At 38.3% G+C, this 19,906-nt stretch overlaps 1 protein-coding gene across 1 annotated transcript; it reads left to right on the top strand.

The window, feature by feature from the left end:
- Window positions 1–1,005: 1,005 nt before the first annotated feature.
- On the top strand, window positions 1,006–8,221 carry LOC131424744 (uncharacterized). The gene is made up of 2 exons (XM_058584060.1): window positions 1,006–1,136; window positions 6,241–8,221. Exon 2 carries the CDS (start codon window positions 6,289–6,291, stop codon window positions 7,123–7,125), a length of 837 nt encoding a protein of 278 aa, XP_058440043.1. The 5' UTR covers window positions 1,006–1,136; window positions 6,241–6,288; the 3' UTR covers window positions 7,126–8,221.
- Window positions 8,222–19,906: the final 11,685 nt, after the last annotated feature.

Here is a 19,906-nt window from a genome sequence, read left to right as displayed (position 1 = left end):
TAAAGATACAGGCTTATTCCTATTGAATGTTTCTTCTTGTGTGAATTTTGATAGACTGTATCTTTCAAGGAATTGACTTCTTTCATTTAGGTTACTGATTTTGGTGGCAAAGAGATGCTCATAGTAGATTTTTATTATCTGTTTAATATCCATGGACTCAGTGTTGATTTACCATCTTTCATTTCTAATATTCAAAGTTTTTAATTTCTACTTTGGGTAAAGTAAGAAAATTAACAACTAATACTTTAGTAAAATCATACTACATTAGTGCTTTAATTTTGATTTTAAATAAGAAATTTCAGTGTTGTATTCATGTATTATCTTTGGCAATTTAAACTACAAATGATTAAACCGCAACTTAAATTATGCAATGAGATTATCTATAGAATTGATTTTAAAAGCAATATTACTGTATTTTATAATGATAATCTTCTTTTTAAATTTTTTTCTTTAGAGACCTTTTTGCTTAGAATAAAAGCAGGTGTTTAACCTTTTCTTCCTTGAAATAGATCTGCATACTGATGTCTATTTTATAAGTAAGGTACTTATTGATGAAATCTAGACCATAATTTGTCATCTCAAAGACTTTCATGAATGTGTCAAAATATTCTTCAGTGCTAATATTTAAAGAGTTCTTTGGTATTTTAGTTTGGAATGTGACTTGGCATAAAGACTTATTAAAAATATATTAAATAAATGTGTTGGCAACAGGTCCACCTTGGCCCCTGGAGCCCTACTTCCACTAGTTTGTTCTGCATGCCAGTGTGGCCAGCTCACAAGGCCATGGCGAACTTGCGGTTTTTCTGTTCCTGCTTATCCGTCTGAGACATATGTATCCCACGGGAATGCCTTGACCTTTTCTGGTCTGATGGACTTATTGTTAAGGGAGGTTTCGGTACCTGACAATAATAGATGTTGAAACTAAATTTCTCCCCCCTCCCTCCTGCTTTTGGGTAGTTTTCCACTTCTGCTGCTTGGGGTATAAAAAAAGGTGTGTTAGCAATAAAGATTATTGACTCCTGGATGAAGAACCTTGGTGTCCTGTGTGTCTTTTAACCTCGCCGTCCCTCGCCGGACTCGGCTCCCTTGGCCGGACGCGGCAATTGGAGGCTCCCACTGAGATCCGGAAAGCAGGGGTAAGCGGACGGGGCTCACCTTCTAAGAAAGAAGGGGGAGGATTGGTTTAAAGATATTTTAAAGAGACAGGGTACGTACCATGGGTAACTCAACAGCGAAGGTTCGTCTGGCCAACGAACTGAAAGAGCTGTTAAATACACAAGGAACAGGAATAAAAACTAAGACTGCAACCGAATTCGTTGAAATTATTGCCCAGGCTTGTCCTTGGTTTCTGACAGGAGGATTTCTTAATAATAGTGACTGGGACCTGGTGAGGCATGACCTTCAGAAATTATTGAGGGACCGGGGCTCGGACAGTGTCCCAGTTGCCACCTTTTCCTTATGGAGGTTGGTAAAGGATGCTTTATTAACAGATAAAGTAAAGATCAAGGATCAGCTTGCTGAATGTGAACAGGTCCTTAATCAGGTGCAGGAGGAACAAATGGCAGAATCCTTAAAGGATGAGGGTCCCCTTGAGGACTCAGGCTCGGAGGGTAGGAAACGCCTCCAGATTTCTAAGCCCAAAAAGGATCCTGAGGACCTCAGTTCTCTCTCTGAGGAAGAGGAGGGATTAGAAAGGGAGATAGAGAAACTAGAACATCGCCTTAAAAGGGCAAATGTGAGGGTGCCTAGAGCCCCCTCAGTTGCCGCACCTCCTCCCTATAATCCTGATTGGAATGAGGACGCCCCTACTAGACGGGCGGGGGTCCACTGGGGTTCTAGAGCGGCTCAGGTTTTTCCAATGATTGAAAACGCCGATGCTGATGGACAGCCGGCCAGAGCCCATGTCCCCCTAGCCTTCAAGGACATAAAACAGCTTAAGGAGGCGGTCATTAATTATGGACCTCATGCCCCTTTCACATTGACCCTCTTCGAGTCCTTCTCAGCCAGTCAACTGATACCTAATGATTGGCAGCAACTTTGCAGGGCTGTGTTATCTGGAGGGGATTTCTTATTGTGGAAAAGTGAATATCATGAAAGGTGCCGCGAGCTGGCTCAGATTAACCTGAATGCGGGCCATCAACGGCGAAATGCTGAAATGTTGACAGGAACTGGGCAGTATGCCACCATAGGCCAACAAATTAATTACGACCCAGGTGTTTATGCTCAAATAGCCTCAGCTGCAGTTCATGCCTGGAAAGCCCTGCCCATTTCTAAGACTGAAGCAAAAATTTCCAAGATCTCTCAAGGACCCTCTGAACCTTATTCAGACTTTATAGCCCGCCTAATGCAGGCTGCAGGAAAAATATTCCCTAATCTGGAACAGGCTATGCCACTTATTAGACAACTGGCATATGAAAACGCTAACACTTACTGCCAAAATGCTATTAAGTCCTCCCGGGCCAAAAGTACAGATGACATGATTCGAGCATGCAAAGATATAGATGGGCCTCATATTACTGGTCAGGTTTTGGCTGCTGCCCTTAAGACTGGAATGCAAAAAGCTGATAACAGGGGAACCCGCTCTAAGGGGTGTTTTAAGTGTGGGAAAGAGGGACATATAAAGAGAAACTGCCCGGAAAGGAGCGAGGGTGCTGGCAGAGGGATGCCTGGACTTTGTCCTAGATGTCATAAAGGAAATCATTGGAGCAGTGAGTGCAGGTCAAAATTTGACATCCAGGGTAACCCAATACCGTCGGGAAACGGGAGCAGGGGCCCGCCCCGGGCCCCGGAAGCCAAAGTGTACGGGGCAGTGCAGGGACAGAACAGTGCCCCAGGGAGTGGGCGTCTCCGCCGCCTCCCACTGACCAACCCCTTTCTATCTGGGAACTCCCCAGGGGAACACCAGGAAGCGCAGGACTGGACCTCAGTTCCACCTCCCAAGCGGTATTAACTCCCCAAATGGGACCTCAGACGCTGCCTACTGGGGTTTTTGGACCCCTGCCAGAGAGGACGGTGGGACTAGTGTTGGGACGAGGTAGCGCAACTCAGTGGGGCTTGAAGATTCTTACGGGGGTTGTTGATGCTGATTATCAGGGAGAGATAAAGATAGTAGTAGAAGCTACCCAAGGAATTGTTATTCTTCCCCCCGGGGAGCGTATAGCTCAATTGCTGCTGCTACCCTTAGCTTCCATTCCTGGGCACGCCCTCCGTGGGTCCCGGGGCGACGGCAGCTTTGGCTCCACTGGAACTCCCCAGGCCTTTTGGGTAGCTCATTTGGATTCGCGTCCCAACCTGACCATTGAGATACAGGACAAGGCTTTCAAGGGAATACTAGATACGGGGGCGGATGTCTCTGTCATTTCTGAAAAACAATGGCCACCTGCCTGGCCCCTCCAGAGTCCCTCGGCCATATTACAGGGGATAGGACAGACCCGACCAAAAAGAAGTGCCTCCTTTTTAAAATGGAGAGATGGCGAAGGACATAGTGGCCATTTCCAGCCCTATGTGGTGACTGGACTCCCCACGAACCTTTGGGGGAGGGACTTGCTTCATCAAATGGGGGCTATTCTCACTACCCAGACTTTGAAAGGAAATAATAACTTTGTTAATGATGTAATGCTAGACATGGGATGGATCCCTGGAAGGGGACTAGGAAAGAGACATGAGGGCAAAATATCACCCATGGATCCAGCAGAACAGGTTACCCGGCTGGGAAGAGACCGGAGAGGACTGGGAAATTTATCCTAGGGGCCACTGAAGTGCGGCCACCTCCACTGTCCATTACTTGGTTATCAGATGACCCTGTGTGGGTAGAACAGTGGCCCCTAACTAAGGACAAATTACAGGCCGCTTCCCTATTAGTTCAAGACCAGCTTAAGTTAGGACATGTGGTGCCCTCTACCTCCCCTTGGAATACCCCTATTTTTGTTATACAAAAGGGGTCTGGGAAGTGGAGACTTCTTCAGGACCTACGAGCTATTAATAAAACTATGCAACCCATGGGACCCTTACAACCAGGGCTACCCTTTCCTACTGCGATCCCAAAGGATTGGCATCTTATTGTCATAGATTTAAAAGATTGTTTCTTCTCTATCCCCTTAGACCCACGAGACCGAAAGCGTTTCGCTTTTTCCTTGCCTTCCACAAACTTTAGGGAACCTTACCAACGGTATGAATGGATTGTCCTACCTCAAGGGATGACTAATAGTCCTACAATGTGCCAATATTTTGTAGCTGAGGTTTTGCGACCCTTTCGACAGCAGTTCCCACAGCTCTACCTCATTCATTATATGGATGACATCTTACTGGCAGGGCCCAAGAAAGAAAGGCTTCTTCAATCTTATGAAGTCCTCCAATCCCTTCTAAAAGGGGCAGGGCTGGTCATAGCACCCGAAAAGGTGCAGTTTCAACACCCTTACAATTATTTGGGATACATCATTAATAACATAGGAATCTTTCCCCAGAGACCCCAGTTCCAGATAAATCAGCTCAAAACTTTACATCAGTGGCAGACATTCCTCGGAGAAATACAGTGGCTGCGCCCATCCTTTCATATTCCAACTGGAGAGCTCAAACCCCTGTATGACCTCTTGCGAGGAGATCCTTCTCCTACGTCGTGTAGAGTACCTACACCAGAAGCCTTACGAGCACTGAGGCTAATAGAAGAGGCTCTGCAGGACATGCAGATTACGCAGATAGATTATTCTCTGCCCTTGTCATTTATAGTTCTACCTTCTAAAATTACTCCCACAGGAGTGTTCTGGCAAACGGGTCCCATTTATTGGGTCCACTTGCCGGCTTCTAACCCCCGGGTATTGACTCCCTTTTATGAGCTAGTTATTAACTTAATTTGGAAGGCTAAATATTTGGGTGATGCATTGTTTGGAAAAACCTTTGACATACTTATTCAACCTTACACTCAAGATATGATACACAAGTTACAACAAGAACATGACCTTTGGTGTCTTTTCCTGTGCAGCTTCAAGGGTCAGATTGATAATCACTTCCCTAAACATAGACTTTTGGAGGGCTTTAAAAGGTGTCCCATTATCTTCCCAAAGATTATGAAAAGGGAACCTATTCCAAAGGCCCAAACTGTATATACAGATGGGGCCAAAAATGGATTTGCTGTCGTTTTTGATGGATCTCAAATTCTCCGACAACCTGTGTCAGGCCAGTCGGCCCAAAAGGCAGAAGTTGAAGCTTTAATCATAGCTCTCAAAGTCTATAGTTCTATTCCTCTTAATGTGTATACTGACAGCTTGTATGTAGCCAATCTGGCTCTAGTCATAGAAACAGCATCATATATTGGAAAGCAATCCACCATCACAGAACAACTACAGGTAGTACAGCTTCTCATTTGGGCTAGACGAGATCCTCTATACATTGGCCACATCCGAAGCCATTCAGGGCTCCCTGGACCTTTGTCAGAGGGCAACGCAAAAGCAGACGCTGCTACTCATGCTGTTGGCCTTTCCTGTGTGACGACAGAATATGATAAGGCCTTACAATTCCATAACAAATTTCATTTAAATGCACAGTCTTTACGCTTCCACACAGGATGTTCACGAGACCAAGCTTTACAGATTGTCTCATTATGTCCAACCTGTGCACCATTTATTCATTCTCCTTCCCTTGGGGTTAATCCAAGAGGACTACAACCTAATGATGTCTGGCAAACTGATGTTACACACTTCCCTAGCTTTGGTAAGCTCTCCTTTATACATGTTTCCACTGACACATATTCTGGCTTCATTTTTGCCACCTTACATACTGGAGAGAAGGCTAAGGACGTAATCAGTCATCTTCTAAAAGCCTTTTCCTCCATGGGCACCCCACGATGCCTCAAAACCGATAATGGTCCCGCATATGTAAGTCAGGCGGTTCAACGGTTTTGCACCCAATGGGAAATTAATCATAAGACTGGAATCCCTTATAATCCACAGGGACAAGCTATCGTGGAACGAGCCCATCAACATTTAAAAACTTATTTACAAAAAACAAAAGAGGGGGAGATATACCGGAATTGTCAGGGACCACAAGCACTTCTAAGCATAACCTTATTTACTTTAAATTTTTTACTCACTGACACTGGAGGGCGCACGGCTGCACAACGCCACTTTTCCCCTCCCACTGTACAAGATGCTCAAATAAGGTGGAAAGATTTATCCACTGGAAAGTGGCAACCCCCGGCTCCACTCTTAGCTAGAGTGAGGGGAGCTGTATGTGTTTTTCCCCCAGGAACTGAGAAGCCCATTTGGATCCCGGAGCGCTGCACCAGACCGGTGAATGAAAATTCAAGACAAAATGAAGTTCCCAAGATGGCTGATCCTGCCGTTGTTGTTCTCACCCCTTCAAGTGAGTGCCGAGACACACCTCATGAGCTGGACCCCTCTTGTGGCATTCCTTCTGGACAGGTTTGCTGAAGGAGGGCTTGACCCCCCACCTGGGAATATTCATGAATATCTTTTTGGAGCCCCTTGTGAGTGTAAGGGAGGGCCCCAGCACTCGGCCCCCTCTGGTTATATCCAGAGCATTGATTGTGGGACTAAAGTAGCCTACATGGCGGCTGAACTCAATGAAAACATCGGAGGATTTAAACAACCAAAATGGGTATGTGTTAATAAGCCCGGACTTGTTGTCCCTAATCCGACCAAGACTCTTGGAAGCTGTTCCGCCACTTGTCATTACACCCCGGCAATGCACATCTCCTGTTATACATCGGCCTCAATTTGTGTTAATAATCAAGGAAAACAGTATTTTGAGGCCATCCTAACTAACACCCGTGGAGAATGGGGGACCACTTATAATTATATTCCTTTTCTTGGTGACCGGGGAGGGGAAGGCATCACGACTCGGTTAACGGAGGCGGGATGTGAGGGCGTCGTGGGTAAACCTTCCTGCTGGCCCATGCAGGCCCCCATCGGAGTCTCTGATGGAGGGGGACCCACTGATGCTATCAAACACCTTCAGGTGATTAAGCTTTTAAAGCCGGAGATCCCTAAGCCTACATACCACCCCTTGATATTGCCCAAATCCCAGTTTCCTGATTTAGATGCCAATACATTAGATATCCTAGAAACTACCTTTTCTTTACTTAACAGTTCCAATCCTACATCATCCTAGATGATGTGCAAACCCTGTCGGGAACCATTAAAGACTTACAAGACCAGATAGACTCCCTAGCAGAAGTAGTTCTTCAGAACAGGCGGGGTTTAGACTTGCTTACTGCCAATCAAGGGGGAATTTGTTTAGCCCTTGGGGAGAGGTGCTGTTTTTATGCTAACAAATCTGGCATAGTTCGCACAAAAATTAAACAACTCCAAGAAGACCTAGAAAAAAGGAGGAGGGAATTATTTGAGAACCCTCTCTGGACTGGACTTAATGGATTTTTGCCTTATCTTCTTCCCTTATTGGGACCATTGTTAGGCCTCCTTCTAGTAGTGGCAATAGGACCCTGCATTGTAAATAAGATAGTACAATTCATTAAGGATCAAATTAATATCTTAGCCTCTAAGCCAATACAGGTTCACTATCAACGCTTGAAGATGGATGATCGCCTCTCTGAGATATACTTCAGACCTATCCGAAGATGAGTGTCCTCCTTAAAAGAAGAACTCCTGCCATATCTTTTCTCTATGCATACCTCTCCCTCTTGCCTTCCTGTACTAGGATCTTTGCTGTCTAATCTCTCGGTCCAATCACATCTGCCATTCGGCGGTGACGGTCATGGGTCCCGTAGGTGGAGACGGTTAAGTGTTTACCGCAATAGTGTCTTGATAGGTCATAACACCTTGAGCTGATCTTGTAGTACCCAGTGACGGGCAACTTTCACGCTTGCTGTGCGACCTAAGCCAGGGAATCGGGGCCTTCCCAGAGACGGGTAAGCATCGCAAGGGCTGTGAACGACCTAAGACAGGGGCTACTTGATTCCCACTGGCATGCAAAAAACAAAAGAGGGGGACTTGTTGGCAACAGGTCCACCTTGGCCCCTGGAGCCCTACTTCCACTAGTTTGTTCTGCATGCCAGTGTGGCCAGCTCACAAGGCCATGGCGAACTTGCGGTTTTTCTGTTCCTGCTTATCCGTCTGAGACATATGTATCCCACGGGAATGCCTTGACCTTTTCTGGTCTGATGGACTTATTGTTAAGGGAGGTTTCGGTACCTGACAATAATAGATGTTGAAACTAAATTTCTCCCCCCTCCCTCCTGCTTTTGGGTAGTTTTCCACTTCTGCTGCTTGGGGTATAAAAAAAGGTGTGTTAGCAATAAAGATTATTGACTCCTGGATGAAGAACCTTGGTGTCCTGTGTGTCTTTTAACCTCGCCGTCCCTCGCCGGACTCGGCTCCCTTGGCCGGACGCGGCATAAATGTCCAGGAACTTTTCAGATATATATGTTCTAAATGCTATTTTATGTATAGAAAAAGCTGGCTGTGGTTGATCTTACAAAAAAAAAATAAAACAGTCTAGACTATTTCATGCATACAGAAATAACCTGAAAATATTGAATAACAGACATAAATGGTAATATCACTATCTTTTGAACTTTTATTTTGGGCAATTCAGAGTGCTATTTAAATTTTGTATATTCCTAAATTATAGGCACAATTCTTGATTATTCTTTCTTGCAATCACAAGTATTCTTTTATAATGGTCTTTTATTACAATTGCCTTTGAAATCTTAGGATAGGATAATGGAAGTTGAGTCAGTCAATTACCAGCCAAGACATTTATTTTTATTAACAAAAATCTAGCCAAAATTACCCTTCCATTCAAATCCACAGAGATGGCTCTAAAGGACTTTTTAATTTTTGCAGCATTTTCAATTAAAGTTTGATCAATTTAAGCAACATATCTGATAATAGATTGAAAGAAACAACATTATGCAAAATGTGGAAACAAGCCTTCTCCTGTGAGTTGCATAATGTGTGCATAAGGAGTTGGTAATTTTACATCCAGGATTTAGAACAAAATAAGCCCATGAGTCTAACTTTCAGTAATGAAGATGTTGAATTCCCTGAATGTTAATAGATATTTAGTTTAATGCAGAGAAAACTATTGAATATGAATTATGTGAAGAAATGAAACTCTTTACCACCTAATTTGTAATTAAGTATTCAACATTGATATATCTGGGTTCCTGGACTATGTGCAATAGTATTAACTTCAGGAATACATTTAAATATTTAATTGGGCATATTTATTTTTAATAAAATAATTTATTAATGTATCGAGTTTCCTTAAGTGGAATACCCATCAACTTGATCCTTTCTCCTCCTTTCTTCACATAACCGACCCTAAATTCCACTTTTAAGACACTTGTGCACTGTACAAGGATACTTCAGTCAACAGTGGGCTATAGGTTTGGCAGGAGTCTGTAAGGGTGCATGGAAGAAGAAATCTGTCCATGACCTTGGGAAGTCCTAGCAGTCCCAGCTTTGCAGGAGCTGACACCAGTGTAGTCAGGTAAGTGCACTACAGTCATGCAAAGGTGTGGCTCCTGAAGTTATGCACACAGCAATGTAACTGAGGTCCACTTCATGCTTTGAATTAGCCTTGCTGCTGTGTCACTGCAACTTAATTTTAAAATAGACATGCTTCTTTCTCTTTCTCTCTCCCTGCTCCTCCTTAATCTCTCCCCTCCCTAATCTCAGTGGAAGTAAGATTACTTCCTTCCCCATCCTTGGCACAGTTATTTGGCCTTTAACATGCACCACCACAGACTTTGGGGAAGGCACTAGAAGATCTAAGCAATGACTATCTCTCAAATTAAAGAGTGATTTACAACTTCAGACAGAACACGTGGAATGTAGCCTTTGAATCACTTATTTAAAAACTCCTGCTCCCCTTGATGGGCAGAATCACATTCTGGGACAGGAGACCTCCATGCTTCTCTTTTGCTAGCAAATCAATAAAACTTCTTTTGCCTTTTTCGCAAAACTACGTTCCCATTATTGCATTGAGTGGGGGACAGGCCAAGCTTTCAGTAATAGTGATGACCACCTGTGCTTCTGAGTTTCAGAAGCAACTATTATAGTCTACTATTTTATTGTTATTCTAGAGTGTACTTCTACATATAAAAGAAAACTCACTGTGCTTTACACACTGCTTTAGTGTGCTGTGTTGCAACAGCAGCAACCTCACGTCTTGTGTTTACTATGTCTCTCGATCCCATCACTTCCACTTCTACTTAATTTAATATCATATAAAAATATCTTGACAACTCTTTATTTTTTATTACAATGTATTAATTATACATATTATTGGGACTCAGTGTGATATTGCCACGCATGGGCACAGTGGGCACTGATCAAATTCAACCTCCTTTCCTTCATCTCAATCCCCTCCCCACATGATCCTCCCACACTCTTGCAGTCACTATTCTAGTTTCTTGTCAAGGTTATTTTTTCTTTTGTCAGTTTATTTATTTATTTATTTTTTATCTTCCAAATATAAGAGAATATGTGCAGTACTTGTCTTTTTGTATCTGGCTTATTTCTGTTTACAGAATATCCTCAATTCCATCCGTTTTGCTGCAAATGAAAGGATTTCATTTTGGGGAATAGTAGGAGGTCTCTCAAAAAACTAAAAATAGTTCTATCACATGATCCAGCTGTACCACATCTCAGTTACACACAAAGGAAATGAAATCAGCCTAACAGAGAAACCTCCATGGACCATGGAACTGTTTACAATAGTGAAGATGGAATCAGTCTAGCTGCCCATCAGTAGATGAATTGATAAAGAAAAGGTGCAATGAAATATGTTTCAACAATATAATTTTATTTCATTTACCATGGCTTCAGGGATAATAGACTATATCATTATCTATGTGCCATAGACTTTCAGTTTGCTGTTATCTAGGCCTGTTTAAAAACATTGTATTATGTTCCAACAATGATGAAATTGCCTAATGAAGCAATTCTCAGAATACATCACTGTCATTAACTAATCTATGACTGCACTTCCAAAATATCTCATCAAATCATTTCATTTTTGTCCTACTCCAATGACATGACACATTACTAAATTCTGGAAAGAATGGGCATTGTGTAGTTCTTTCGGTTCTAAGTCCAGAAGCCCCAATATAAAATACATTTAAGCCATGTGTGGTGGTGCATGCCTGTAATCCCAGGGGTTTGGGAGTCTGAGGCAGGAAGTTCACCAGTTCAAAGTCAGCCTCAGCAATTTAACAAGACCTTATTTAAAAAAGGGGGGGGGGGGCTGGTGATGTGGCACCCATGTGTTCCATATTCCAATTCCTGGTACCATAAATAAATAAGTAAATTAGTGAAATAATATACACTTAAGAGAAAAACGTGAAGGAAAAATGTAGAATACCTTGTCAGTGTTAAAATTTCACAGAATGAGAAATGTGACCTAAAGTATATTAAGACTGAGATGGAGAGACAGAGATGAGTATTGATGTACATGTAAAGAAGCATAAGGGGGAGTGGGCCTGGCATAATGTACAATCTGATGAAAAGTAATGTCCTTCCTAAGTGCTTCTTAGCAGGTTGGGTTGTTCAAAGGCTAGAAATGCTGACAGCAGTTAGGAAAACAAGGAGAACCGGAATAAATGATCCAAGTCAGTACTTTGTGAGGACTACAAAGAAGACAACTTGATAATGATAATTTAACAGCTTAAGATGAGAATATAAACTTTCTAACCAGAATCATTATGCACACCAAAATATAATTGTGGTATGATTAAAAACTCTTATGTGGATTATAGTCTGTAATTATCTCTGTTTTTCTCCCGTGGGATCTCTTCTTTTTTAATTCAAGCAAATTTAGTTCCTCTGATCACTTTTTGCATGTGCTATGCTGTTATTTGCAGTGGTCTTCTGACCTGGAATGGCTAGTTAGGTCTTTCTTTTTGTACATTGTTAATATACTTGGAATATTTTTACATATCTACATAAACATAATCGAACTTGCTTGTAATTACAAAGTCTTTTCAACAATATCTACAATATTTGCTTTTTCTCAATTTAAAAAGAAATTTTTGGTGGTGTTAGGTTTGAACCCAATGTGTCATATTTGCGAGGGAATTGCTCTAACACTGAGCAAAAACCCCATGTGCTTTAAGTATTTATGTTAATGAGAAATGGAATCTTGTTCTATTTGTATTACATGTTACACTAACATCTATAAATGCCTTTAACATAAGTTAGGCTCTTTGGTTCAAGGTGCCACTGAATCTAAAATTCTATACAGATGTCAGTGAGTGGGATATTAAAAAGAGGTTTTGCTTCTGATAAAAACAAATCAGGCTCTGTCCATGTTGGCACTGTGTGTGGTATCATGTTGTAAAGGATCATTGATGCCACCAGGCTGTGTTTTGTTTCATTTTGAATTTAATGAAACTTTATGTGGCAGGGGTGGATTGTAACTCTGTGGTAGAAGAGCACTTGCCTAGCATGCATGAGGTCCTGATTTCAATGCCTAATACTAAAATAAAACAAAAGAAGATGCATTAAATATCCTTTTTCATTTTCAGTAAACTGCAGTTTCATTCCTACATAGAGATGGTAATAAAATCCATCCAATTTGTTGAGAACACCTTAATGCATAAGCCAATAAACACTGAAGGAATTACATATCATATTTTCTTTATCAATACTTTCAACAGTTAAATGTATCTAAGTTACATGATTAAAATTGCATGCATTAATGTCTTTCACCCATATGTTGCTGTTTTTCATTAAAATACTACTATAGTCAAGGCTGGGCATGGTGGCTCACACCTGCAATATCAGCAGCTCAGGAGACTGAGGAAGGAAGAGCAAGAGTTCAAAGCAAGCCTCAACAACTTAGTGAGGCCTTAGCAACTCAGCAAGACCCTGTCTCTAAATAAAATATAAAAAGGGGCTGGGGATGTGTCTCAGTGGTTAAGCACCCTTGGGTTCAATTTCTGATACCCCCAATGCTCCCTCCCCGCCAAAAAAAGATATTACTATAGTCAAGTAACCAAGCTATTATGTGCACATAACCAAATATTCAGTGATAGGGCTGTGTTTGCCCAGTAGATTTAATAGAGCTGGAGGAGACGATTTCATTTCAAGAAAAAAAGATTTTCTAATTGAATATCTTTCATATATATGAATTCAAATCTAAAACAATATGGCATTTGCAAGAAAACACAGCATGTTTATTCTCACATTTGAGGAAATAATGTTGATGATGAGGCACATTCTAGAATGATTATGAAACCCATAAGAGGACTAAGAACTTACAAATATAGCAACCTCTCATCTGGATAAAAAGGACAAATCTCCCTTAACAGAACAGTTGTGGTTTCCAGAGCTTATAACTAAGTATAGTTTGAATTACACAGAATTACAATTTAATTATTTATTTTTACTTAATACTCAGTATTCATGTTCTTTTAAATAGGGAAAAAAATGTTGCCATACCTGGAATTTGCATTAATGAAATTATACAAAATGTAAAAAGTACCTAGTTTATCCACCAGTTCATGGTTGCTTTTCTTAACTGAGGTCTAGAGACCATTTATAAGTGAATTTTAAGTTTGTTGAAGGAAATATTTCCACAAGAGACCCTACAAATATACTTTTAAGTAAGAACAGATATAATCCATTGCATTGTTCTATGGCTACTGGATTACCCAAGGGTACTAGTAATCTCTAAATTTATGACTTAATCCATCTATATTTGTCTCACATAAAATTACAGAAGTGATACAATATGGAAATATTAATGATAATTCCATGTTGATATAAATTAATTATAAAATCATTATACTTTTAAAAAATTACAAATAACTAAAATGAACATTACAAATGCAAAAAAGTTTAACTTTAAATTTGTTCATTTTTTAATGTAAATATTTAGAATAAATTCACACTTCATCACAGGTCTGCTGAAAGTTGCTTTTTCAGATTATCCGTTTCATTTTCCCCAACAACAATAAAACCTCTAGGTGTGAACAGCTCGGTAATCCCAGCTATTTTCAAAGGCATGTGGATGCACACCTTTCAAATCATCTCTTTTGGGTGACATTTTCTGGAAATTCAATGAATGTTATGGTAGGGGTATTGTTATTTTATGGGTCAAGAGGACCAAAAATTTCATGTTTTTCTTACATTTTCTGAGATAACTAATTCTTATAAAAGAAAATTAATGAGAATTGATGAGTATCATTATGAAAATTCTTGCACTTGTGCATGTAAATTATTTTACTTCTTTTTATTTAAAAAAAACTTGTACATTCTCTTTGTCCTGTTTTCTTATTTAATATAACCTAGAGTATGTGTTCATATAAACACACAGACAGCTTTTTCACTGATGACAGTAAAACATTACAACACTATTTATTTCAACATTCTTTTGTTTAAGGACATTTTAATTATTTTGTTTAGTTATTATTTTTGCAGTTGAAAAAACTATATATGTAAGACATTTCTCAGAAGTCAGAGTGAATCCATTTATATAATTTTCAAATTAAAATAGTAATTATAACAAAACTAAATTATGCATCTTACAGATGTAATGGTTTACTTTATTACCAGTAATATAAAACAATGTTTTTTTTTTTTCCTGTAGCCTCATCAGAGAGAAAATACTGTTACTTATTGTTTCAAGCCAAGATGGAGGAAGACACCAGATAATACTTCTGAAGCAGTAGTTCTTGTTTCAGCTTTTCTTGGACTAGTATTAGCAAAGCCTCTAGTCTTAAATCATTTCCCTTTTAACGTCTGAGTTTTTTTTTTTTTTTTTTCACTTACAATTATATTTGAGTTGAGTTTCTTATAGGCAGAAAGCAGTTGGGTTGTATTGCAATTTCTATCTTTCTATCAACCAAAACAGATATTTCAAATGGTGAGGAATTATGGCGATGGATACATCAGTGAAGTGCTGCTCATGTTGTAGTATGGCTATGCGGTGAAAAATAATGTGTGATAATGTGCATTCTGCCATACAGTAAATAGAACTGTGATTTATGATTCACAATTTAAATAACTATTTTAATATCCCATCTTCTATTCTGCCCTAGCATATTTCAAAGCAAAATAATTGTATTCTCCTTTAGGATATCAGGAAATTACATTGTGATCTATGCATTATTATCAAACATGAGTTGAGTCTCTGTATTATATTCTGATTTCTGTGCTCTCCCTCCCCACTTCTGAAGATTTAGTCTCAGAACAACAGTGAATTTGAAGATGAAGTGGCAGAATTGTTTACTCTCAGATGTTTCCTATACTTATAAATTAAAGATGCCAATAGGGCATGAAATTCATTATCACCCCATCCATTAGAAAACACTGTTTTTCACTAAAGGGTCTGTTTTAATTGTTAGGTGTAGGCATTTCAGGTACAGTGTTGGAATTAAAATATATTTTCACCATAATTCATAAGATGTTTTTAAATATCTTGCCATCTGTTTTCTATCCCAAGTTTAATTAAAGGAAACTTCCTAGAAGACTACTATTCTTGCTCTAAAGAAAGCACCATTTTAGAACAAAAAGGCTACTATTGTTAGGACCTCCTTATTTGAACAAGATAATCATAAACAATTTCAGTATTTGCTCGTAGTAATATACTGGCATATTTATACTTTTTTCAGGATTATGTTTCTGAGATTATTACATTAAAACTCCACATACTAGAGACAATTTTCTTTAAAAAGGAAATAACTGAAATGTAATCTACAATTCACTTAAGTTGAATAACCATACTCAAGTTAACATTGGAAAATTACAAAATGACTAAATTTTCACCTTTTTTGAAAGTGACAACTTTTTATTTCACATGTTCTGATTTTGATTATTCACATGTAAGATATTTTCCATATCACATATGTATTAGTATATGATTATATTTTGCACATATTAACTGATATTAAAATACATTTTAATACTAGGGAATACTATGATGAGTCTAATTTAACACAAACAAGTATAAGATCCATAACAAACAGAAAAACCTTAATTAGACCTTTGAATATATTAACTCTAAACATATTTATTCATTGGTTGCTTGAGTCTATAGACCTGATTTTGAAATTCAATCAAATCACGTAATTAATTAATGTTGATTATCCATACATATATAAAATATTGATATGTTTTTACTCCCTGGAATATAAGAAAAAAGTTTAAAAAATCATGTGGATAATTAATTGTAATGCCATAATGTGGCCAATCCATGTCTAAATATCACCAGTTCTAGGAACTGGTACAATCTGGTGAAGCTCATTGCATTTTACACACTCTTAGCAGCCATACCCATGCCTCTGTACACAATTCATTTTTCTGGAGATTCATCCTGTTTTCTATAGCAAGCAATGAATCGTTTCTGAATTTATTCCTAATGACCAAGAAGGAAATAATGAGCATTTAGCGTGACAGCCATTCTCCAAAATTTCTGTCACAATTTCAAGCAGTCTTATACCATTGTTACAGAGTAAGGCCATCTATGGAGCCAAAGAGACCCTAGATGTTCTTAGTTTCTGGTTCTTGCAGTCATGCTAGAAAGATGGCAGAATATGTAGCTCAGAGTAGCAGGCATGAGTTTATTAGAAGAGATGGGGACAAATGGGACACTCTCAAGGGAGACAGTGACTTCCTCTTTGAGAAGAGAGGAACAGTACTCCCCTCTTACTCTCCAGTTTCACTGAGAATCCCAGAGATGTTTCCAGAGAGTTTTTACAGGTACACTGCTTGACTTTTGACAGACGGCTAGATTGCACCAGACCTTAAAGTCCCCAGTGTGTGTGGTTTGGTTATAAGCATTGGAGGGGAGATATTACTATTATAATGCCATGCTAAAGATTTGAGGCAACTTTGGGTCACTTTGAATGATGCTGACTGGTAGTAATTGTAATTTGTTCTTACAAATTTTATGGTTAGGGATATTATCCTCTCTCCTTGATTTCTAGAATTTGGTCTGTGTGTAGGTCACAAATATCCCCCATTTAAGGATAAATTGTTTTCTTTTTGTATTGGAACGAAGACCCTATGGGGCCTCCATTTCCCCTGAAGAAAACTGGTTATTTGCTGAGAAACATAACATATCCCATTGACTTAAACCAGGCAGGGCGAGAGGAAAATTGCTTTTTAAAAGAAAGCACATGGGGGTCAGCACAGTCTGCCTAGTTTGAAGACTTATCCCTCAACCTCACATTACTCTCTGATCTGTCTGATACTTATCAATTCAAAGTACATTTATATTAGATCTATGGTAATTTTATTTGAATTTTCTCTGAGAAATTAGTCTTCTAAAATGCTTATCTTTTCACTAATATTTGGGAAAGATAATATCAACAACTTACCTATGATATGATATCATTCCCTAAACTTCAATCTTTGTCCTGAAAAAAATTAATCTTGTTTTTCTTTCCATTATCTCCATGGGGTATTCTGAATCACACTATTTTCTTATAAGTGTCAGATACCATAAGGTATCCTGGAGAGAATGAAATATAATGTAAGCATTTTGATTATACAAGAAAAGTCATATATATATATATATATATATATATATATATATATATATATTCATACCATATATATATTTGGTCATCAATTTTTTCTTTGTATATTGTTGTATAATAAATGGTATGGAAATAGTATCTTTCATGCTTGTAATTAAGAGACAAGTTTTCTGATACTGCATATAATAAGTTCTTATAACGGAGACATCTTTTACAGGTAAGATTTTAGGAGAGGACTAATACTCTGTAGTGAAATGATAAAGGGAGCTCACAGTGACATACATCAGATAAGTCAAAACTTCTTGGTTCAGTGACGGCTCCTGGAAAAATCATTCAACATCTGGTTCTAAAAGTATCATGGAAAAAAAATTTTTTTACTATACTTTTTATAGAAACTGTGGTCTAATGATATATTATATATTGTTTGATTGATTTCTTTTAAAATTAACAGTATATTAGGCTGAAAATGGAGCGCTGATAGAAGTGTTCACATAATTTATATAGGCTTCAAATGTTAAGTAGTTTTATTCATTGTAGGGATAAATCTATCCTTCTGTTTAAAACCATCAATTAAGTTTATGGCTAAAATTCATTAAAATAGATGTATAGCATACTAGTCAAGAGAAGCAAATGGTTCATCTATCACTACTAAGTAAATTATTGTAAGAAAAAAAATGGTATGGAAAAGACGGCACTTTAACTTTCAATTTACATCAAATTAGAAACAAAGTACATGGTTAACATATGATACACACCAAGTAGGAAGCTCCTACAAATGTTCTAGAGTTTTCAAATAACAGATTTTCTTAACTTATTTCCCTATTTTAATTAGGAAGTCTACAGAATCCTAATTTGTGAAATACATTTGAAGCACAAATTTGACAGCAGTGGCAAAAAAAAATCCAAATAATATTATTTTCAGTGGCATTAAAAATAAATTATGCATTTATTTAGTGTGTAGTTATTCTTCTTGATTTGAAATATTGATAAGGCTAAGGAAAAACTCAATTGATAGAACAAGTTATAAGAAGAAATATTAAAATATATACATAATTAAATTAAAATGTTAAAGCTATGACTATTTTATGGGTAAAATTCAGATTCAGAGAAATTATTAATTTAAAAATACCTATCTACTTTTTGAGTCTACTTTTCTAAATGTACCAATATCTCATGTTAAATCATGTTGTGATTGATAAGATTAGCAATTCAGGTGAAGACCTCAGAAAATGAAAATATTTCCCACCAAGTTAAAAACAAATCACTTCTAAGTATAATGATGTTTTCTCAAAAAAATTTATTAACTTTCAGTTTATATAAATGAAAACTGTGATGTAATTTCATTATAAAAGAACATTTCATGTGATTCTCTTTCTTATTTTTAGATAGGAAGATTTGACCAAAGAACTATATAATTTTTTCTTCTTCCCAACCTATGGTGTCTCCTCTTTTCATATTTTTGTGAAAATAAAATAAATATATTTCTGAATTCAAATTTCTACTCCACATCCCCTCTCCTCTTATTCTTCTCTTCATTTATTTCTTTATCCCTTCATTTCCATCTCACTCCTGTTTGCTGATGTCCGGCTGCAGCAAAATAACCGTGGGGTGACGAAGAACTTGTGTAGATTGATACAACAGGAGTGGGAGCCGTTTATTGTAGGACAGGAGGGGTATATATACATTCCACACAGCTTATCTTAATTAACATAAACTAGAAACAGCAGTCAACCAATAAGGAATCTCCACACGTAATGGCTCGCTGGCGTTACTTGACAAACCACTCCCTCTGGCAAAATGCCAGGCGCCATCTTGACTTGTTTACAGACCCTAACACCTGTTTCCAAATTCCCAAGAACAGAAAAGTATTTTTTAAAGGCACATATACAATTGTTGTATTAAGGAAATTCGACATTTTTGATTTGAGCAGAACTTGAGATTGCATTGTTTGAGATAAAATTATTAGATTCATATATGAATATTTGAAATATGTTCTTAATTCTCATCTGAATTGTCTCACATACTTTGCTGACTGTAAAGTACAACATTTGCTGTGTAGGCCAAGAGGGCTGAGATGAGTGTCCAGTGCAATAAACACCCCAGCATGCTAGAGACACAGGAGAAGTCAGTGGTATTCATGAAATCCTAGCACATTCTTTGGAGAACTCCCCAGGCTCAGTGATTTAATTTTTTTCCTTCCTATGCTTGTTTTCCACTGATTGCAATCTATCTGCTTTTCTGAAAGTTCACCAATTAAAATGTCAATACCATCCAGGAATACCATCCAAGCTGACAGATAAAATTAACTGTCTCAAGGATAGATCTTTATGGATAGAGATGAATTGAAATAAGAACATGGGTTAAATAATCATTATGAGAACCATTAAAAATCAAGACTTGTATTTACTTTGGATTTGAACAAATATTTAACTCTTCTGTTCT

Source organism: Marmota monax, unplaced genomic scaffold (genome assembly GCF_021218885.2).
Source record: "Marmota monax isolate L192 unplaced genomic scaffold, Marmota_monax_Labrador192_F-V1.1 WCK01_AAM20220418_F8-fsc00039, whole genome shotgun sequence".
NCBI classification, from domain to species: domain Eukaryota; kingdom Metazoa; phylum Chordata; class Mammalia; order Rodentia; family Sciuridae; genus Marmota; species Marmota monax.
This window is presented reverse-complemented; position numbering and strand designations above follow the sequence as displayed.

Excerpts from the sequence above, each read along its gene's own strand:
- LOC131424744 (XM_058584060.1), top strand. The coding sequence starts at position 6,289 with ATGAAAATTCAAGACAAAATGAAGTTCCCAAGATGGCTGATCCTGCCG.